Source organism: Hypanus sabinus, chromosome 21 (genome assembly GCF_030144855.1).
Source record: "Hypanus sabinus isolate sHypSab1 chromosome 21, sHypSab1.hap1, whole genome shotgun sequence".
Classification (NCBI taxonomy): Eukaryota; Metazoa; Chordata; class Chondrichthyes; order Myliobatiformes; family Dasyatidae; genus Hypanus; species Hypanus sabinus.
The window spans coordinates 45,624,402-45,641,733 of NC_082726.1; the positions used below are offsets into that span (position 1 = coordinate 45,624,402).

The 17,332-nt window shown below is 42.5% G+C and overlaps 1 protein-coding gene across 2 annotated transcripts in view; it reads left to right on the plus strand.

Moving 5' to 3' along the window:
• The window catches only part of sgpl1 (sphingosine-1-phosphate lyase 1), a 91,580-nt gene that overhangs the window by 55,138 nt on the left and 19,110 nt on the right, over positions 1–17,332 (plus strand). For both annotated transcript variants that reach the window (XM_059946441.1, XM_059946440.1), the window contains exons 8-10: positions 4,141–4,249; positions 11,544–11,642; positions 16,351–16,497. In XM_059946441.1, coding sequence (XP_059802424.1) covers positions 4,141–4,249; positions 11,544–11,642; positions 16,351–16,497 — 355 coding nt within the window. The remainder of the gene's footprint in view (positions 1–4,140; positions 4,250–11,543; positions 11,643–16,350; positions 16,498–17,332) is intronic.

A 17,332-nucleotide genomic window follows, 5' to 3' on the forward strand; every position in this document is an offset into this window, starting at 1 on the left:
GGATTAGTTGAGTGGACATGTATTGTTTGAATCCCAATATAGGTGGTTTAAATTCAGTTGACACCTGTGGGGTCTAAATAAATGATCACCTTAGTTCTTGCCATTGGGATGGTGCAAAGGGCTTATGTGCAAAAGATTCATAACATGATCTGTCAGTCCTGAAGAATGTAGTTGTGCTAAGCAGATGGCTTATTGGTTAAGAGAAGGGGAATTCTTTTTGCTCACTGATGCACATAATGTACTGTTGCAAGCAGTTATTTGATACCACATTCTGCCTGTTACCCAGTGTGTCAAAAGTGCATGTTGGAAATGCATATCATGTGCACAGAGCACGTGCTCTGTATTTTGAGTAATAACTATCATTTAATTTTGACTTTCAACAGGAAACTTGGTTAATGTATTAACAAATGAATGCAATTTACATTGCATTTATAACAGTTCCAGACTGCTTTTATGTTCATTCATGTTTCAGAGGAGTGAAGTCCAAGAAAAATCAACAAAATGCCACAAAGAGCAGTTTTACTCTCACCCCCCCCACTGTCAGATAAGTTCGATTGTGAATGTTGCATCCTATCTGTCTAGATACACAAACCAGGACAGTAGAATATGGAGAGCGAGCTGTCGCCCATGCAGCAGCCTCCTCCTCTCCATGCATCAGATGGATGCAAAGGAACAGCAGAGACTGATTCGTTTTGGCACCAGTAGGGTCGCACGAGTTGCCAGTCTGTGTTGAACTCAATGTAGGACTGCCTTAGGGACTCAAGCTCCCGATTTTTCCATCTGGGTCTACTCCCAAAGCCTTCCCAATGAGTGGGTATAGCTGCAAGGCAGAGGAGGTTTGAGATCGGAGTTTTCCTTCTCAATGATCTGCCAACCATGGCTGACAAGCCCCATCTGCCTGAAACGACTAATTTTAAGTCGCCAATAACCCGCGTTTTCCCCTTCTCCTGTCAGTAGAAACTGTTCTGCTGGGCTTAGTAGCCAAGCCATACATGAAAGCCAGAACTGGAATTGATTGTCAGAGGCTATTTGAGCCGCATGCCATTGGGAGCATTTAATAGGTAGCGGGAGCTTATCTCCACTACCACCCCCCGCTGTAACAACCTTAAGGAACTATATATAGCTGTTCCAGAATCGTTGAAAGTGTGTCTTCCCTCTTCTGTACCCCTTTCCTGATGGTAACAATGAGAACAAGACATTATGTAGGTAACTGGGGTCCTTAATGATGGATGCCACCTTTTTGAACCACCTCTTAAAATAGTTTAAAGTAAGAAGAGGTCAGGAGGTGGAACTGCATGCGGGCCAATTCTGGAACTATGGGCCTTGGTAACTGAAATATCAGGGGATCAAGAGGACGGAATAGGGGAATGTGGAGATCTTTCAGGGTTATATGAAGGTGTTTGTCAAGAGAGACAGAGTGACAGGGGGGCAGGGATTTGAAAGCCAAGAATAGAAGGTTCAAATGGAAACATTGCTCATCTGGTGCCATTGTAAGTAGCGTCTGGTGTGATTTGGGATTCTTGGTGAACAATTCCGGATGAGTTTGGATGTGGGAAGAATATGTGACACAACCAGCAGAGCTGCTGTCTCACAGTGTCAGGAGATGGGTTCTGTCCTGACCTCTATAGTGTTTGTCCATTCTTGTAACAAAGTCTTTTTCTTTCCATATTGTAAAACTGCAGATAAGCAACTGGAACTGGTCAAGCATGGACTAAAGAGACAGAAAGAGGAGTTAACGTTCCAAGCTTAGATCTGCTGCCTGAATTGTTTTGAGTGACTCCATCATTTTGCTCTTATTTCAAATCTCCAGCATCTGTGGTCATTTATTTTGTGGTTTTTTTTTACAGCTTCTAAGAACTTAGGGTCAGGTGCAGATTGCTGTGATTGACACTCGTTTTAACTTGATCCCAAGTAGCTTCTATATGAGGTTTTTATTGCTCATAACCTCTTCCATTGACCTTGTCAGAATTTATAATCAGTGGAACTTTTTGAAGTGTGTTTATGTGCAAGTCGGCTGCTTTGTATTTTTGCTGAGATTTGGCTTCTGATTTAAAGGTTGATGTGAGGTTTCAGTGGGCTTGTCTGTTGCACTGATTTCCCTCAGTGCTGCACAAGTCACCTTGGGCCAACGAGAGCAGCCTAGAGCACGTCTCAGTGCTTTCAAGTCTGCGCCAGATTGCTACTTGAATGAAAGGAAATCTTTTCTTTCCTCCATCGTCTTCGTGGGCCTCTGGAAGTGTGGAAGAAGAGCTTCTAAACAAAACTTGCATTGCCAAGGGTTATTGAACACGTTGTGGCATTGCATGAAAGTGATTCTCGTGCAATGATTTACTCAGAAATGTGGTGCTGAGGAAGCAAGCCAGGCATTGTATACCGTGCGGGTGTGACAGGGTTACTGAGTGGACACTTAATTAACCCCCACTGAGCAGGGCTGCACTGAGAGGGAGGCTCTGCAGGTGAGTGCTTGAGATTATTTGGTCATGTTTTATGTGAGTTGAATTTTATAAGTGTTTCTTTGACCGTGATTGTCATCTGTTTGTTTATCTGGAAATGACGTTTAGGTGGGGTTTTGCTGTCCGCAAATTGGCTGCTGTGAGAACAATGAGGGTATTTGGGGGGGAAAAGTAGCTCGTTCAGTAACGGTTTGGGATTTCTGGATGGCATGATTGAAAATAGCAGTATCAGCTGTGACTTGTTCGACAACATTCTTGTTTCAGAGTCAGGTTCTAGTAAAAAGTCTTGCCCCAATGAATGGGGCAAGTCTAGAGTTCAAAGTGAGTTTATTATCAAAGTACATTTACAGCACCACCTGCAACCCTGGGATTCTTTTTCTTATGGGCATATTCAAAAAAAAAATCCAGTAACTGCAATAGAATCAATGAAAAGCCACACCAACAGGGCAGGCAACCAGTGGGCAAATACAAACAGAAAGAAAAAAAAAGTAAATTAATAAGCAATAAATATCAAGAACATGAGATGAAGAGTCCTTGAAAGTGAGACCATAGGTGTGGGAGCAGTTCAGTGATAGGGCAAGTGAAGTTACCCCTGCTGGTTCAGGAGCCTGATGGTTCAGTACAATGCTTGGGACAGCAGCACTGCCGGAGATGTAGTCTTTCAGTGGTCAAACTGTGGCTCTTGCTGCCCCCTCATGTATTCCACAGGATTATTTACTGAGCAGTAAGCATAGGTCCTATGAAGATATTTTAGTAAAATTTGGTTGTGAATATTTGTTCTCTCTGGAAGCATCTACTTCTTCCCCAATCTTAATTGCTGTGCTGTTTCTTTAAAAGAAAAGATGAAGCGACATTAAAGATAGTCTCCAACTCTCTCCTTCCCTCCCTGCTGGGCCCTACTCCATAACATTACAACTTTGAATATGTAATAACGTGTTTTAAGTTTATCCCAAAGCACATTATGTGACATAAGTACTAAATAGCTCCACTTTTCCTGTACTATTAATGTGTTGGCTTTCTGAATGCTCGGGGTTGTCCACAATGAAAAGGCCATTGTGTGAGATTGTTAATCATAATCAGAAAAAGATTTTTTTGCTCAGAAAGGTTAAAATGTTGAGCTTAGTATACTGGATACATTTTGAGGTGAAGCAGAGAAAGGAACAAAAGATACAGCTAATGAGGGATGAATTAGGAGTGGGGAAAAGGTTTGTGGGGATGTTAAACGGCTGCACAGATCCATTTAGCCAAATGTCTGCATCTCTGCTTTGATCTGTAAACTGCTCTGATCCACAATGGCACTTTGTGTAACTAAAGAAGTAAGCTATGTGAGTCCATTGAAAGGGGACAAGATAACCTAGACTGCATTGGTTTGGCTTTTGATCGAAGAACATACTGTGGCCTTTGGCTGACCCAGGCGTCGGTGAACGGAGAAGCTTTGCTGCATGTCAGTCGATCCCGCCCTGTTGAGGATGTTTGATTTGTTTGCACGTAGCAGTGAGCCAGCATTAGATGAATTGCTGAGTGCATTTGCTAAAACTTTGCATCTTCCTGCACATGGGCATCCTAAAGTACTGTAAATGACCATTTGTGGTATCAGTCACATTAGTATGCAGTGGCCTCTGCTCATTGTAATGTAAAATGGCCTGGACTGGTACTGAATCATGTCTTTATTTTTCTCAAAACCTAGCGTCGCTCCAGTAAGTGCTCATGCTGCTTTCGACAAGGCTGCCCACTACTTTGGCATGAGTATAGTTCATGTTCCATTGGACAAAAAGACAATGCAGGTGGATGTGAAGGTAGGCGTCTGATTATTGCTTATTCATGTAATCACATGTTCAAACACTGCTTTTTATTGTGTTTAGATAAACATCCTGGATTCAGATTCATGGTTTCCTTGCTTACTGGTCCACAGTGCGGAGAACCTACACAAAATGCAGCGAAGACCAGTCCTTTTTCCTTGTCCTTTCTTTTTCCCCCACCCCCAGCACCACAGAATATAGGCAAGAATTCACACCTTTTGTTCTTCCCCATCCATGCATTTGTGAAATCTTAGGGGGAAAAACACTAGTTTTGCTTGGTGTGTACATGTACCAGTCAATGGTTACATACCTTAAGGTGCTGTACAGTTGCATTGTGATGCTGTTGTCTTCTACTTTTTGCGAGTGTGTAACATATTATTACTGAACACTTAAAGCAGAGGCCTGGGTTAGGGATCTAGAGAAATCTGTATAAATTCTCTAAAGGTTCAGTTAAATAAATCTCCAATGAATGAAAAACCTAACATCTGTAAAGGCCACGATGAAACCTGCAGGAAAAAGAACATTAACTTTACCCTTACCACTCACCACCCATCACATTTTGGCTTGTCTCCTTCTCTACCTCCCATCTTTCCCTTTCCTCCTTGGTCCTGAAGAAGGGCCTCGACCCAAAACGCTGGCTATCTTTTCAATTCTATAGATGCTGCCTGACTTGCTGAGTTCCTCCGGCACTTTGTGTGTTTGGGTTTCCAGCATCTGTAGACTTACTCATTTTTATGATCAACTTTTCAGTTATTTTATTCATATACTATACTTTCCGCTCATCAGTAGGTCTATCCAGATGAAACACCAGGTTCGCATTAATGTGATTATTGTTTGAAAGGATTTCATGGATTGGAACACAAATATATTTTTATAAAAAGCTGCCAATGTGTTCCACGAGAAGGAAAAGGAATCTGTTCCACCAGACAACGAGTTGATGGCTGATCTGACATACCTCAAGTTTCTCTTTCCTGTCTTTTCCTCCCAGCCCTTGATTCCCTTACTGAGTAGAAGTACTCTGTACTGTATGTTTTAATGCTGTATGAATTTAACAAGGTCAACCAGTGCTGCTTTAGTGCAACCCAGTGGTATTGGTCAGGTGCCCTTAAAGTAATTTCACAAGGTGAAGGCTTCTCCTTCAAGACATTACATAGGATTTTTATCCATAGTGACTATTGGGCAGTGCAGTAGCATAGTGGTTAGCACAACGCTTTACAGTACCAGTGACCTGGGTTCAATTCCTGCTGCTGCCTCTAAGGAGTTTGTATGTTTTCCCCTTGGCCACTTGGGTTTCCTCCCACATTCCAATAAGTTACTGTAAATTGTACTGTGATTAGGCTAGGACTAAATTGGAGGTTTGCTCAAATCGTCGCATGCCAATAAATGGATAAATTGTTGGATGTCTGCACACCCAGTTTGTGCTGGAATGAGCAGCAGCATGCTGCGATCTGTGTGATGTTCCTCTCCTTTGCGGGGAATCGCTGTTTGAGTCTGGTGTCAAGGGTTCCCAGAGCCTCATGGTTTCTCAGCAAGGTGCTGAGACCTTTAGCTTAGAGTGAAGAAAGAGATTCCTCCAAAACTCCATAAACTGAGTTCAAATATAAAAGCAAATGGGGCTGTGTTGCCTTGGCCTTGTGGGTTGGATTATCAGTGTCCAAGGGCTGATCTATTAGTAAACTTTCAGCTGAAGATAGGGAGATGAGGATTCATGTTATTTGGATAGAACTTCACCATATCAAAAACTGAATGTCGTCAGCCTACTGAGTAAATGAATATTGTGGACCCGTTCGACCAAAATTGTGTCCACATCTGCATGGTTGAATAAAGTTATGTCTGTTATTTGGCAAGCCATGCTACTTTTTTAACAACTTCTCAAACTACTTTCTGACGATAAGTTCTTAATTTAAATGCCTGCATGCTGATGTTGGCCCAGGTGATGCTGGTGTCCATTTGCAGGAAAACCTGTTCATGATATCTGGCCTTTATGCACCAACATTGGTTTAGGGAGATCTCATTTTGACTCAATAATGAAATGCTAGCATTCCTAGCAACGTTAGCATTTTTTGATCTCATTTATTGCCCTTCAACTTGGATAATAGAGGTGGAAGTTCAAACACAGCTGAGACTGAAGCATTTTCCTGTTAGCTTTGAGTGGCAAGGGTCAGTCTCAGTAAGAGTGGCAGGCTATTTTCCTTTGAGAACATAAATGAATCATTTACCTTTTAGAGCCATAGCCATACAACACAAAAACAGGCCCTTTGACTCACCTTTTCATGATGATTATTAAGTACCCGCCTGTACTCATCCCATCCACCAGCATTTGGTCCATAACTTGGCGATTCAAGTGCTCATCGAGATATTAGTTAAATATTATAAGGGTCTCTGCTTCCACTGCTCCCTCAGATGCCTTCCAGATGTTAATCTGAGACTTTCATTTTCAAACGCTTTTCACCTCATTCTACCAAAGGCTGGTGCATTGTCTTGATAATCTGATCGTGTTATGGACACCATTAACTATATTGGCTTTTGAATTTTTAATAGAAAATAAATACTTTGTCATTTGATGTAGGAAAGCTCCCTTTAAGTTTAGTGCATTGCAATGCCCAGTGTGGTGAATTAAAGCCTTGAGTACTCCCAGGGACTTTTTAACTAAAGGGGTAAAATTGTTTGTGAAAATAAATCTCAAGGAAAAAGAGCATGGAAAGATACACCACACCCTACTGTGCAACCCATCTGATTGGGAACACTTTTTAAGTTAAATTGTATTTCTAATTACTTCCCTAATCTGTGTTCTGCATACTGCATTGTAATTTCCTGTCAGGACTGTTCTATTGTGCACAGCCAGTTGTTTGTAAAGGGACACTGTGGGTGGTTGGAGTTTTGTAGGTCTGATTTTTCTTGCTCATTGCTGCCTTTCCCTCAGCAGATGCAGATGCCCCATCTGCCGTCCGTTTGCTTGCAACTTCCTTCTGACAAAACCGTCTGCATCTTCATCTTAAACAATGACAGCAGCTTCCATTATTTGAACACTGCTTTTAAGAGCCCTCACCCCTTCCATTAATGGTAATAAAAGTGGATTTACAGCTATTAAAAATACACTTTCACTAGTTAATGTATCTTGACCTACCCAGCTTCAATGTCTGTGAACATTGTACACATTGTGGGCTTGCTCTGTTTGCACTGGACTGTGTAGCAATACGTGAGCTGGCCCCAACATATTCTTGGGTTGTTGTTTGTTAATATAAATGACACATTTCCCTTTGTTTTGATGTAAATTTGAATATGCCCTCTGAAGCAATTTTTCTTCCCAATTTCTTTATCCAGGAGATCTTGTGCACTTAACTCCTGTTTTCCTCTAAACTCTTGACCACATCCTCACTCTCATGCTGATGGTTTACATGGTTTCTTACTTGAAGAAATTTCCCCATCCTTTTCAAAAGCACCATTATCAAATTCCCCCAGCTCAAAAACAAAGCAGTCCTGAGGTATTGAGGAGATTTTTGTCATATGTGGGGTTGGGGGAAATGTGCAATAAAAAAAAAATAAGAAGCAACATAGACATTGAGAAAGTCTGCAGAGCGGGAGATCAGGGAGAGAGTTGGAGACGGTTTGTTGTGGACTTTACACTCCAGTACTTTACAAGGGGCTGTTAAATTGCAACAGGGCAAATTACAAGAGCTTTTGGTAGGAAGTAGGGAGAGTTAATTGGGAACAGCTGTTTTTGGGCAAGTCCACATCTGACTTGTGGAGGGTGTTTAAAGACCAACTGTACAGAGTACGGCACAGTCAGAAGGATGGCAAGGTCAGAGAACTTCACAAGTTGAGAGAGATGATGAATTTAGTCAAGAAGAAATAGGAAAAGTCTGTGAAGCTTAGGAAGCTGGTATCAAACAGAGGCCTTGAGGATTATAACAAAGCCAGAAAAGAACTCAAGAAGGGAATTTGGAAAGTCAGGAGGGGCCATGGAAAATAGGATTAATGAGAATCCCAATGCTTTCTATGCATAAATCAAAAAGAAGAGGATAATTAGGGAGAGGGTAGGACCTCTCATGGATAAGGGTGGGGGGTGGTTAGCATTTGCTTGGATGTGGAGGATGTGGCTGAGGTCCTCAGTGAGTACTTTACATCAGTATTTATGAAGGAGAAATACGTGGAGGATAGGAAGATCAGTCCAAGTATGTTGATATGCTAAAGCATTGTGAGGTAAGGGAGGAGGTAGTGTTGGATCTCTTAAAGAGTATTAAGGTGGATAAATCCACAGGGCCTGATGGGATATACCCCAGGTTATTGTGAGGGGCGAGAGGAGAGATTGCTGGGGCCTTGACCAATATCTCAGTGTCCTCTCCAGCCACAAACGAGGTCCCAAATGAACGGCAATCAGCTGATGTTGTATTATTCAAGAATAATTCTCAAAACTATAGACTGGTAAGTCCCATCAGTGGTAGGGAAGTTACTGGAGGGAATTCTTATGATAGGATTGATGAGCATTTGGAAAACTGTGGCCTAATTAGGGAGAAGCGGCACGGCTCGTGTGGGGTAAGTCGTGTCTCACTAACTTGATTGAGTTTGAGTGGCCTGTTTCTGTACAGGCTCGTATTGATTCTTTTTCGATGCAAACTACCACCCTCCCTCTTCAGCTTCGCTACTTTTTACCTATCCAAGATCTTTGAGCATAGTCAATTTTGAAATCCATGACTATTTCGATGTGCTCATGGGGGAAGCTGAGAAATCTAGAATTGGAAGAGGGCATTAAACTCCTTGGACCCGTTACACGTTTCAGTAGGATTGTGTCTGGTCAGTTACTTTAATATCTTTGGTTAATGTGAATCTATTTACATTAGATTAAAGCAGCATCAGCTGCCTTCTGCGAAGGGGAATTCCAAATCTGTATTATCTTTCCTGTTTGTAGAAGTGATTCCTAACCTCATTGCTGAAAGGTTTGGCTCTAACTCTTATAAAGATCAGCTTTATTTGTCACATCTGCAGTACATCAAGGCATTGGAACTTATGTAAAATGCATTCTTTGCATCAATGACCTATACAGTCAGAGGATGTGCGGGGGGCAGTCTGTAAGTGTCGTAGTGCTTTTGGTGCATAGCATGCCCATAGATTTACTAACCTTTGTATTTGGAACTTGGGAGGAAACCAGAGCACCGAGAGAAAACCCATGCAGTCACTGGGAGAATGTACAAACTCCTTACAGACAGCAGCAGGAATTGAACACCGATTACTTGCGCTGTGAAGCGTTATGCTGCCGCTTTGGACTGAACCCCCTCTTTTGGGACACCTTAGAGTAGAAATGGTTTCTCTCCTTTTGTTCTATTTGCTTCCCTTTGTCTTGTAAACTTTGATCAAATCAGCCCTACGTTCTAGGAGATGCTACACAAGTCTGTACAGCCGTTGCCTTTAGTGACCCATTTTCATTCCTGACCTCTGATACTATCCGTAAGTGGAGTTTCCACATTCTCCCAGTGAACGAGTTGGTTTCCATCCACATCCTAAAAATGAGCAGGTTGGTAGGTTAATGGTTCATTGTGGTCTGTAGTGAGGGTGGTAGATTTTGATTGGAATATGAGAAGAATAGGTTACAGGGGAAAGCCCTGATGAAATGAAAATGCCCGATGAGCTGGCATAGACTCGATGGGCCAATGTGCCTCAATAAAATATAATATTAAAGTTCAAAGTAAAATTTATTATCAGAGTACATACATGTCACCACATACAACCCTGAGATTCTTTTTCTGCAGGCATACTTAGCTAATCTATATAACAGTAGCTGCAAACATCAGGAACAGTTAACTGTAAACAAACTGTGCAAATACAGATATAGATAAATAGCATTAAATAATGAGCATGAAATAACAATACAATGGAGTCACTAAGAGAGTGTTGCTATCCCCTTTTGTTCAAGTGCCTGATGGTTGAGAGGTAGTAACTGTTCTTGAACCTCGTGTTGAGTCCTGAGGCACCTGTACCTTCTTCCTGATGGCAGTAGTGAGAAAAGAGCATTGCCTGGGTAGTGAGGATCTTTGATGATGGATGTTGCTTTTCTATGGCAACGTTTCATGTAGATGTGCTCAATGGCTGGGAGGATTTTACCTATGATGTACTGGGCCGAATACACTACCTTTTGTAGGGACTTTCTGCTCAAAGGCATTGGTGTTCCCATACCAGGCTGTCAGCACACTTCCCACCACACATCTACAGAACTTTGTCAAGAACTTTGCTTTCTACCCAATAACACTTATCCAATTGGTCCAGGACAGGTCCTCTGAGATAGTGATACCCAGGAGTTTAAAGTTACAGATCTCCGCCACCTCCGAACCTCCGATGTTTACTGGTTCATGGACTCAGGTTTTCCTCTCCTTGCAGTTTAACCCTAAGCTGAAAATATCTCTCCTTTCCTTGCCCCAACACACCTTTCCTCTATTAAGATGTCCCTTAAAACTTGCTACTTTATAAAGATAAATGACTTTATTTGTCATGTGTACATCAAAACATACAGTGAGATGCACTTCTGTGTCAAATTAAATCGGCAAGGATTGTGCTGGGCAGACCGCGCATGTTGCCATGCTTTTTAACAGCTCACTCACCTTAATTGTACGTCTTTGGAATGTGAGACTGGGAGGAAACTGGAGCACCTGGAGGAAACCCACGTGGTCACGGGGAGAACATAGAGACACCAGTGGGAATTGAGGCCCAATCTTACAGACAGTGCTAATCACTGAGCTATTGTGCTCTACTACTTGACCAAGCTTTTGTTCATCTACCCTGATGCTGTTTGTGCTACGGTAGAGATTTGCGGGAGAGCATTGATATTACAAATAGTCAAAGATATTAGATGGATATTCCTTGACTTGATTTTATTGAAACATGCAAGGTGCTGAGGGGGACCTGACAGAGTGGGTATCAAGGTATTACCACTCCTGAGAGAATCTCAATGAGGGGACACAGTTACAAGATTAGGATGAGATCATTCGAAGTTGAAGTGATTAGAAACAACTTCTTGCAGAGGGCAGCGAATCTCCAGAATTCTCAACCTTAGAGGCTGGATCTCTGGGGACATTTACTGGGTAATTCAATAAACTTTGGGAAGATCAGCAAATTGAAAGTTATATGGAACTGATGCAGAAGAGATGAGGCCATGGTCATATTGAATGACAAGGCAGATTTGAAAGCTGAGTGACTGAGTCCTTTTTTTAAATACTGTGTTTAAAAGGACTATAGATATTGCAGTGTATTCGAGGTTTCAGACTTCATGGATATGATGTTCATCTGCTTTTCTCCCCAGGCCATGAAGAGAGCCATTTCAAAGAACACGGTTATGCTTGTTTGCTCTGTGCCGCAGTTTCCACACGGAATCATGGATCCAGTCGAGGAGATTGCCAAGGTGCCTTTCCAGTGCACTTACTAACAATGTTGGAGCAGCTCCTGAGGGAATTACAAGGATCTCTTTGAAGATGTTAAAAACCTTTTACAAGGGCTGGTGGATATGAATCAGTGGTGTTGTTTAATATGATAGCACAGCCCTTCTGATATTTGGAATTGTTTAAAGTGTCTCTGCTGGGAAGCCCTCTAATATGATTTATTTCACATTCTAATGGCTAGCAGCAATTTTGATTGTACACTATACTTTTTTAAGTGGTGTTCAGTAAGGAGGTCTTGGATTTTTGGAGTTAATAGCCACTTAGATCACCACATCACCATTTAGGCTGCTCATTAATTGCAGAAGCTCCGAAAGCCTTTTATAAAATATCAGATGATCTTGCTATTAGCCCTTCCTCAGTAACTTGGCAAATGTAGACATGATGGTTCCTTTCTCTCTGGAGTCTAGAACCAAGGATTTTGTGCTGGAAACAAAGGCTTGTCTGTTTCAGCGTAGATATGCAAATAAACTCCTTCATCCAGAGGGTGATGAAACTATGGATTCTTACCAAGAGGCTTGGTCACTTGGTACAGTACATTCAGGACAGGACTTGATCAATTTTTCTTTTAATATGAAGGGTGCCAAGAATGATTGTCTGTGCAATAATATGGAGCTGAGGTAGAAGACTGGCCAAGATCTTATAAATTGGCCTGGCATGAGGGACTTAATAGCTTATCAAATACTCAAGAGATTCTGCATTCTCTGGACATCTTGAGCAACACGCACAAAATGCTGGAGGAATGCAGCGGGTTAGGAGAGAAATAAACAGTGAACATTCTGGGTGGAGACCCTTCGTGGGGACTGGAAAGGAAAGTCGTAATAATGATGTGGGGGAGCGGAGAAGTGCAAGCTGGCAAGTGTTAGGTTGAAACCAGGTGAGGGGGATGAAGCTTCTTTGTGTATGTGTGTGTGTTGTACATAAAGGTCAATTCCTGTTTCTGTTCCTCAGTGTGTAAGTATGAATAGGTAAATTGAGTGGAGAAAAACAAGGGAGCAGAGAACATAGGGAAAAGGTGCAGAGGAGAGAGGGCTAAAGGGACATTGGGTTGGGAGCTGAGATACTGTGCAGTTAGGATTAGGGTGGGGGACAGGTGGTTTAGCTGCACAGGATAGTTGGAGGAAGGAAGAAAGGATAGTTTCAGATGGGCTTAATCCAGCATCTATGTCTGGTCGTTTCTAATGGGAATCATTGCACTGTAAACTGAGGGTAGACCTACAAGAATGGTGGGCATTTTGGTTGTGTAGGGGAGACTGAAGGAACTGGTATTGGGATCGTTCTTTGGAAAGCAGACAAGCTACAGAACTTTTGCAGGAGTAATTTAATGTAGAATGGGATTTTGATAAGATAGAGCAAAACTTACTCCAGAAGCAGTAGGGTCTGTAACTAGAGGACATGTTCAAAGCAATGGCAAAAGGATGAATATTTTTGAAAAGCTGAAATTTTCAAATCCTTTGGGGTTAATTGTTCAGCTGTTCCGTGGGGAGAGAGGAGACCTGATGGGCAGGGTAAACTTTTTGTGGGCTCGTATAGGAAAATGAGGTGATAGATAGGAGTTACAGGGAGGTAGTTACCCCAAAGTTGCAGGAGCCAAGTACCTGGGTGACTGGAGAGGGAAAGAGAACAGGCAACCAGTGCAGGGTACCCCTGTGGCATTTCCTTTTAATAATAGGTTTACAGCTTTAGATACTGTCGATGTGGGCTGGCCTACCAGAGAAAGCCTGATTTCTGGCTCCATATCTGTCTCTGTGGCTCAGAAGGAAATGGGGAAAGAAGAGAAGTGCAGTCGTGATAGGTGGTTCCCATAATTAGAGGAGCAGACAGCAGGTCCTGTGGATGTGAAAGACACACCCCGGTGGTGTGTCACCTCCCAAGTGCCAGAGTCAGGGATGTCTCGGATTGGGTCCTCAGCATTCTAAGGTGGGAGGGTGAACAACTGGAATTCGTGGTACCTGTTGGTATATTGGTACCAGTGACATGGGTAGGAAAAGGGAGGAGGTCCTGAAGAGAGAATATAGGGCTTTAGGTAGAAAGTTGAAAAGCAGGGCCTACAGGGTAGTAATCTCTGGATTGCTGCTTGTGCCACGTGCCAGTGAGGGAACGAACAGGATGACTTGGCAGATGAATTGGTGAGGAGGCAAGTTCATTGGGATATCTTCAGGGGAAGGTATGACCTGTACAAAATGAATGGGTGACACCTGAACCTGAGGGAGATCCGTATCCTTGCGGGCAGATTTGCTAGAGCTGTTGGGAAGGGTTTAACCTAAGCTGGCGGAGCATGGGAACTGGAGTGATCGGGCTGAGGATGGTGCAGTTGTTATACAAGTTGATGCAGTGTGTAATGAGACTGTGAGGAAAGACAGGTAGCTGATAGAGCAAAACTGCAGTCAGTGGGATGAGTTAAAGTGTAATTGGGGGGGGGGGAATAATCAAAAATGGTGATGGATACGGGACTCGAGGTGTTATATTTGAATGCATGCAGTATACAAAATAAGATAGATAATCTTATAGCGTGGTTAGCAATTGGCAGGTATGACATGTGCATCACTGAGTGGTAGCTGAAAGAAAGTTGGTTGGCAGAGAACACCCAAGGATACACATTTTATTGAAAGGGTAGGCACAGGGGTTCGGTGGCTCTGTTGCTAAAAATGAAATCAAATCCTTAGTAGAAGGAGGTGACATAGGATAGGAAAATGTAGAATTCTTGTGGGTAAAGAAACTACAAGGGTAAAAGTACCCTGATGGGAATTGTATTCAGCCCTCTGAATAGTAGCCAGGAATTTGGCTATGAATTACAATGGGAGATAGAAAAGGCATGTAAAAAGGGCAAGTTGCGATAGTCATGGGGGATTTTAATATGCAGATGATTGGGAAAATCAGGTTGGTGCTGGATCTCAAGAGAGGGAATTTGTAGAATGCCCATGAAATGGCATTTTAGAGCAGCTTGTGGTTGAGCCCACCAGGGGAATGGCAATTCTGGACTGAGTGTTATGTGATGACAAATTTGATTAGTGAGCTTAAGGTAAAGGAATCCTGTGGAGGCAGTGACAATAATATGCTATAATTCACCTTTCAGTTTGAGGAGAAGCTAAAATCCAATGTATCAGTATTACAGTGGAGTAAAGTAGGAGAGAAAGGCTGGCCAAAGTTGATTGGAAGGGACACTAGAAGGGATGATGGCAGAACAGCATTAGCTGGAGTTTCTGGGGGCAATTTGGAAGGTGCAGGAAAAATGCATCCCAACCCTAAAGAAGCTGGCTAAAGCAACTGTAGCTGTTAACAGAAGTCCAAAGACAGCAGGAAAGCAAAAGAGAAGACATATAATATAGTGGGAAGGTGGAGGATTGGGGTTTCTAAAAACTAACAAAAGGCAACTAAAAAGCCATGAAGAGAGAGAAGATTAACTATGAAGGTAAGCTAATCAATGACATAAGAGGATACAAGAAGTTTTTTCAGATATATAAAGAGTAATAGTTGGAAAGGTGTTGGAGTCCATTATTAAGGACAAGGTTTTGGGGTACTTGGAGGCACATGATAAAAATAAGCCAAAGTCAGGCAATTCCTGCACCTTCCTGCATATCATTTCCTGCACCTCCTGATTTGCTAGTGTTCTTTCCAATTAACTTTGGCTGATGTTCTTTTCATGTTATATGTCAATGATTTAGATGAAAGAATTAATGGTTTTGTGGCCAAGTTTGCAGACGATAATAGGTGGGAGGGGGCAGTTAATGTTGAGGAAGTAGGGTGTCTGCAGAAAGACTTGGACAGATAGGGAGAATGGTCAAAGAAATGACATGAAACACAGAGGGAAGGAAGTGCATAGTCATGCACTCTAATAGATGAAATAAAAACGTAGACTATTTTTTAAATGGAGAAAATTCAAAACTCAGAGGCACAAAGGGACTTGGGAGTTCTTCTGTAAGATTCCCTAAAGGTTAACTTGAAGGTTGAGTCAGTGGTAAGAAAGGCAAATGCAATGTTAGCATTTATTTCAAAGGAACTGGAATACAAAAGGATGTAGTGCGGAGGCTTTAAAAGGTATTGGTCAGACCACACTTTGAGTATTGTAAGCAATTTTGGGCCCCTTATCAAGAAAAGATTTGCTGGCATTGGAGAGGGTCCTGAGGAGCTTCATGAAAATGATCCCAGGAATGAAAGGGTTAACATGTGATGAGTGTTTGGATGGCTTATGCCTGTACTCACTGGAGTTTAGAAGAATGGTGGGGGGGAATCTCATTGAAACATATCAAATATTAGAAGGCCTAGGTGAAGTAGATGTGGAGAGGATGTTTCCTGTAGTAGATGAGTCTCAGAATAGAAGGACATCCATTTAGAACAGAGATGAGAAAAGAAGATTCTCTAGCTAGAGGGTGGTGAATCTGTGAAATTCATTGCCACTTATGTCTGTGTGGACAAAGTCATTGGGTTTATTTAAGGTGGAGGTTGATAGGTTTTTGATTAATCAAGGCATCAAAGGTTATGGGGAGAAGGCAGGAGAATAGGGTTGAGAAGATAACAATTCAGCCATGATGGAAGACTCAATGGGCCAAGTAGATTTAATTCTGCCACTATGTCTTAAGGACTTATAAAAGATTCTATCTATTCCTTGTTTAAATGATGCTTTGAGATTTCACTGAATGCTTAGTTAATTAATTATTTCTCTTGCATCCCAAGCTGGCCCAAGATTATGAAATTCCTCTGCACGTGGATGCCTGCCTTGGGGGCTTTCTCATTGTCTTTATGGAGAAGGCTGGTTATTCTCTGCCACCCTTCGATTTCCGCGTTAAGGGAGTGACGAGCATCTCTGCTGACACGCACAAGGTGGGCATGAAGTGGTGAATGAAGAAGAGGTTGGGAATGGGGTGGCTTATAGATCGGTTGGAAGAGGACAGAAGATTGGCCGGAGGTTGCCAGGAGGCAGTTGTAAGTTATTCACTGGGTGTCCATGTGGTTATGGCTCATCTTTAATTCTTCTTGAGAAGACAGTGGTGACTATCTCTTGAAATTGCTGGTGTCCTTCTGGTGAAGATGCTTCCACAGTGTTATTGGGGCTGGGAGAGGAACTTTTGAGTGGTAGCGTCCAACTTTCCTGTGGTTGTGAGATGTTTGAAGGCCCTAAGACATTTTGTGTGTGCATGTCTCTCCGTCTTTCCTTAGGCTCCTGTACCTCCTCCCTGATTGCAACAATGAGAGGTCATGTCCTGGGTGGTGGGCGTCCTTAATGATAGATGCCACCTTTTGAGGCATCGCCTTCTGAAGATGTCCTGGATGCCGGGGAGGTTTGTGCCCTTAATGGAGCTGGCTGAGTTTACAACCCTCTGCAGCTTTTCCTCATCCCGTGCAGTGGTCCCTCCATACCAGATAGTGATGCAACCAGTTAGAATGCTCTCCATGGTACATTCTTTTTCTAAAGAATAGTACATGCTTGTTCTTTTGACTAAGTGACAGAAGTCTAAAAAGGAATGGTGGCTGAATGTTGGGATTGTAGGAGGGTTTCTGAAAACAAAAGTCTACCTGTTCAATTTGCAGCTTGAATTGCGAGACTGCAGTTGGCCACAGTGCATCGAAGCAATCCTTTGCAGACGTGGTCATAGTAACTCAGGGGCAGATCAGCAATCTGAGTTTATTAAGATCAGCCCCCTACCACGGTTGCTAG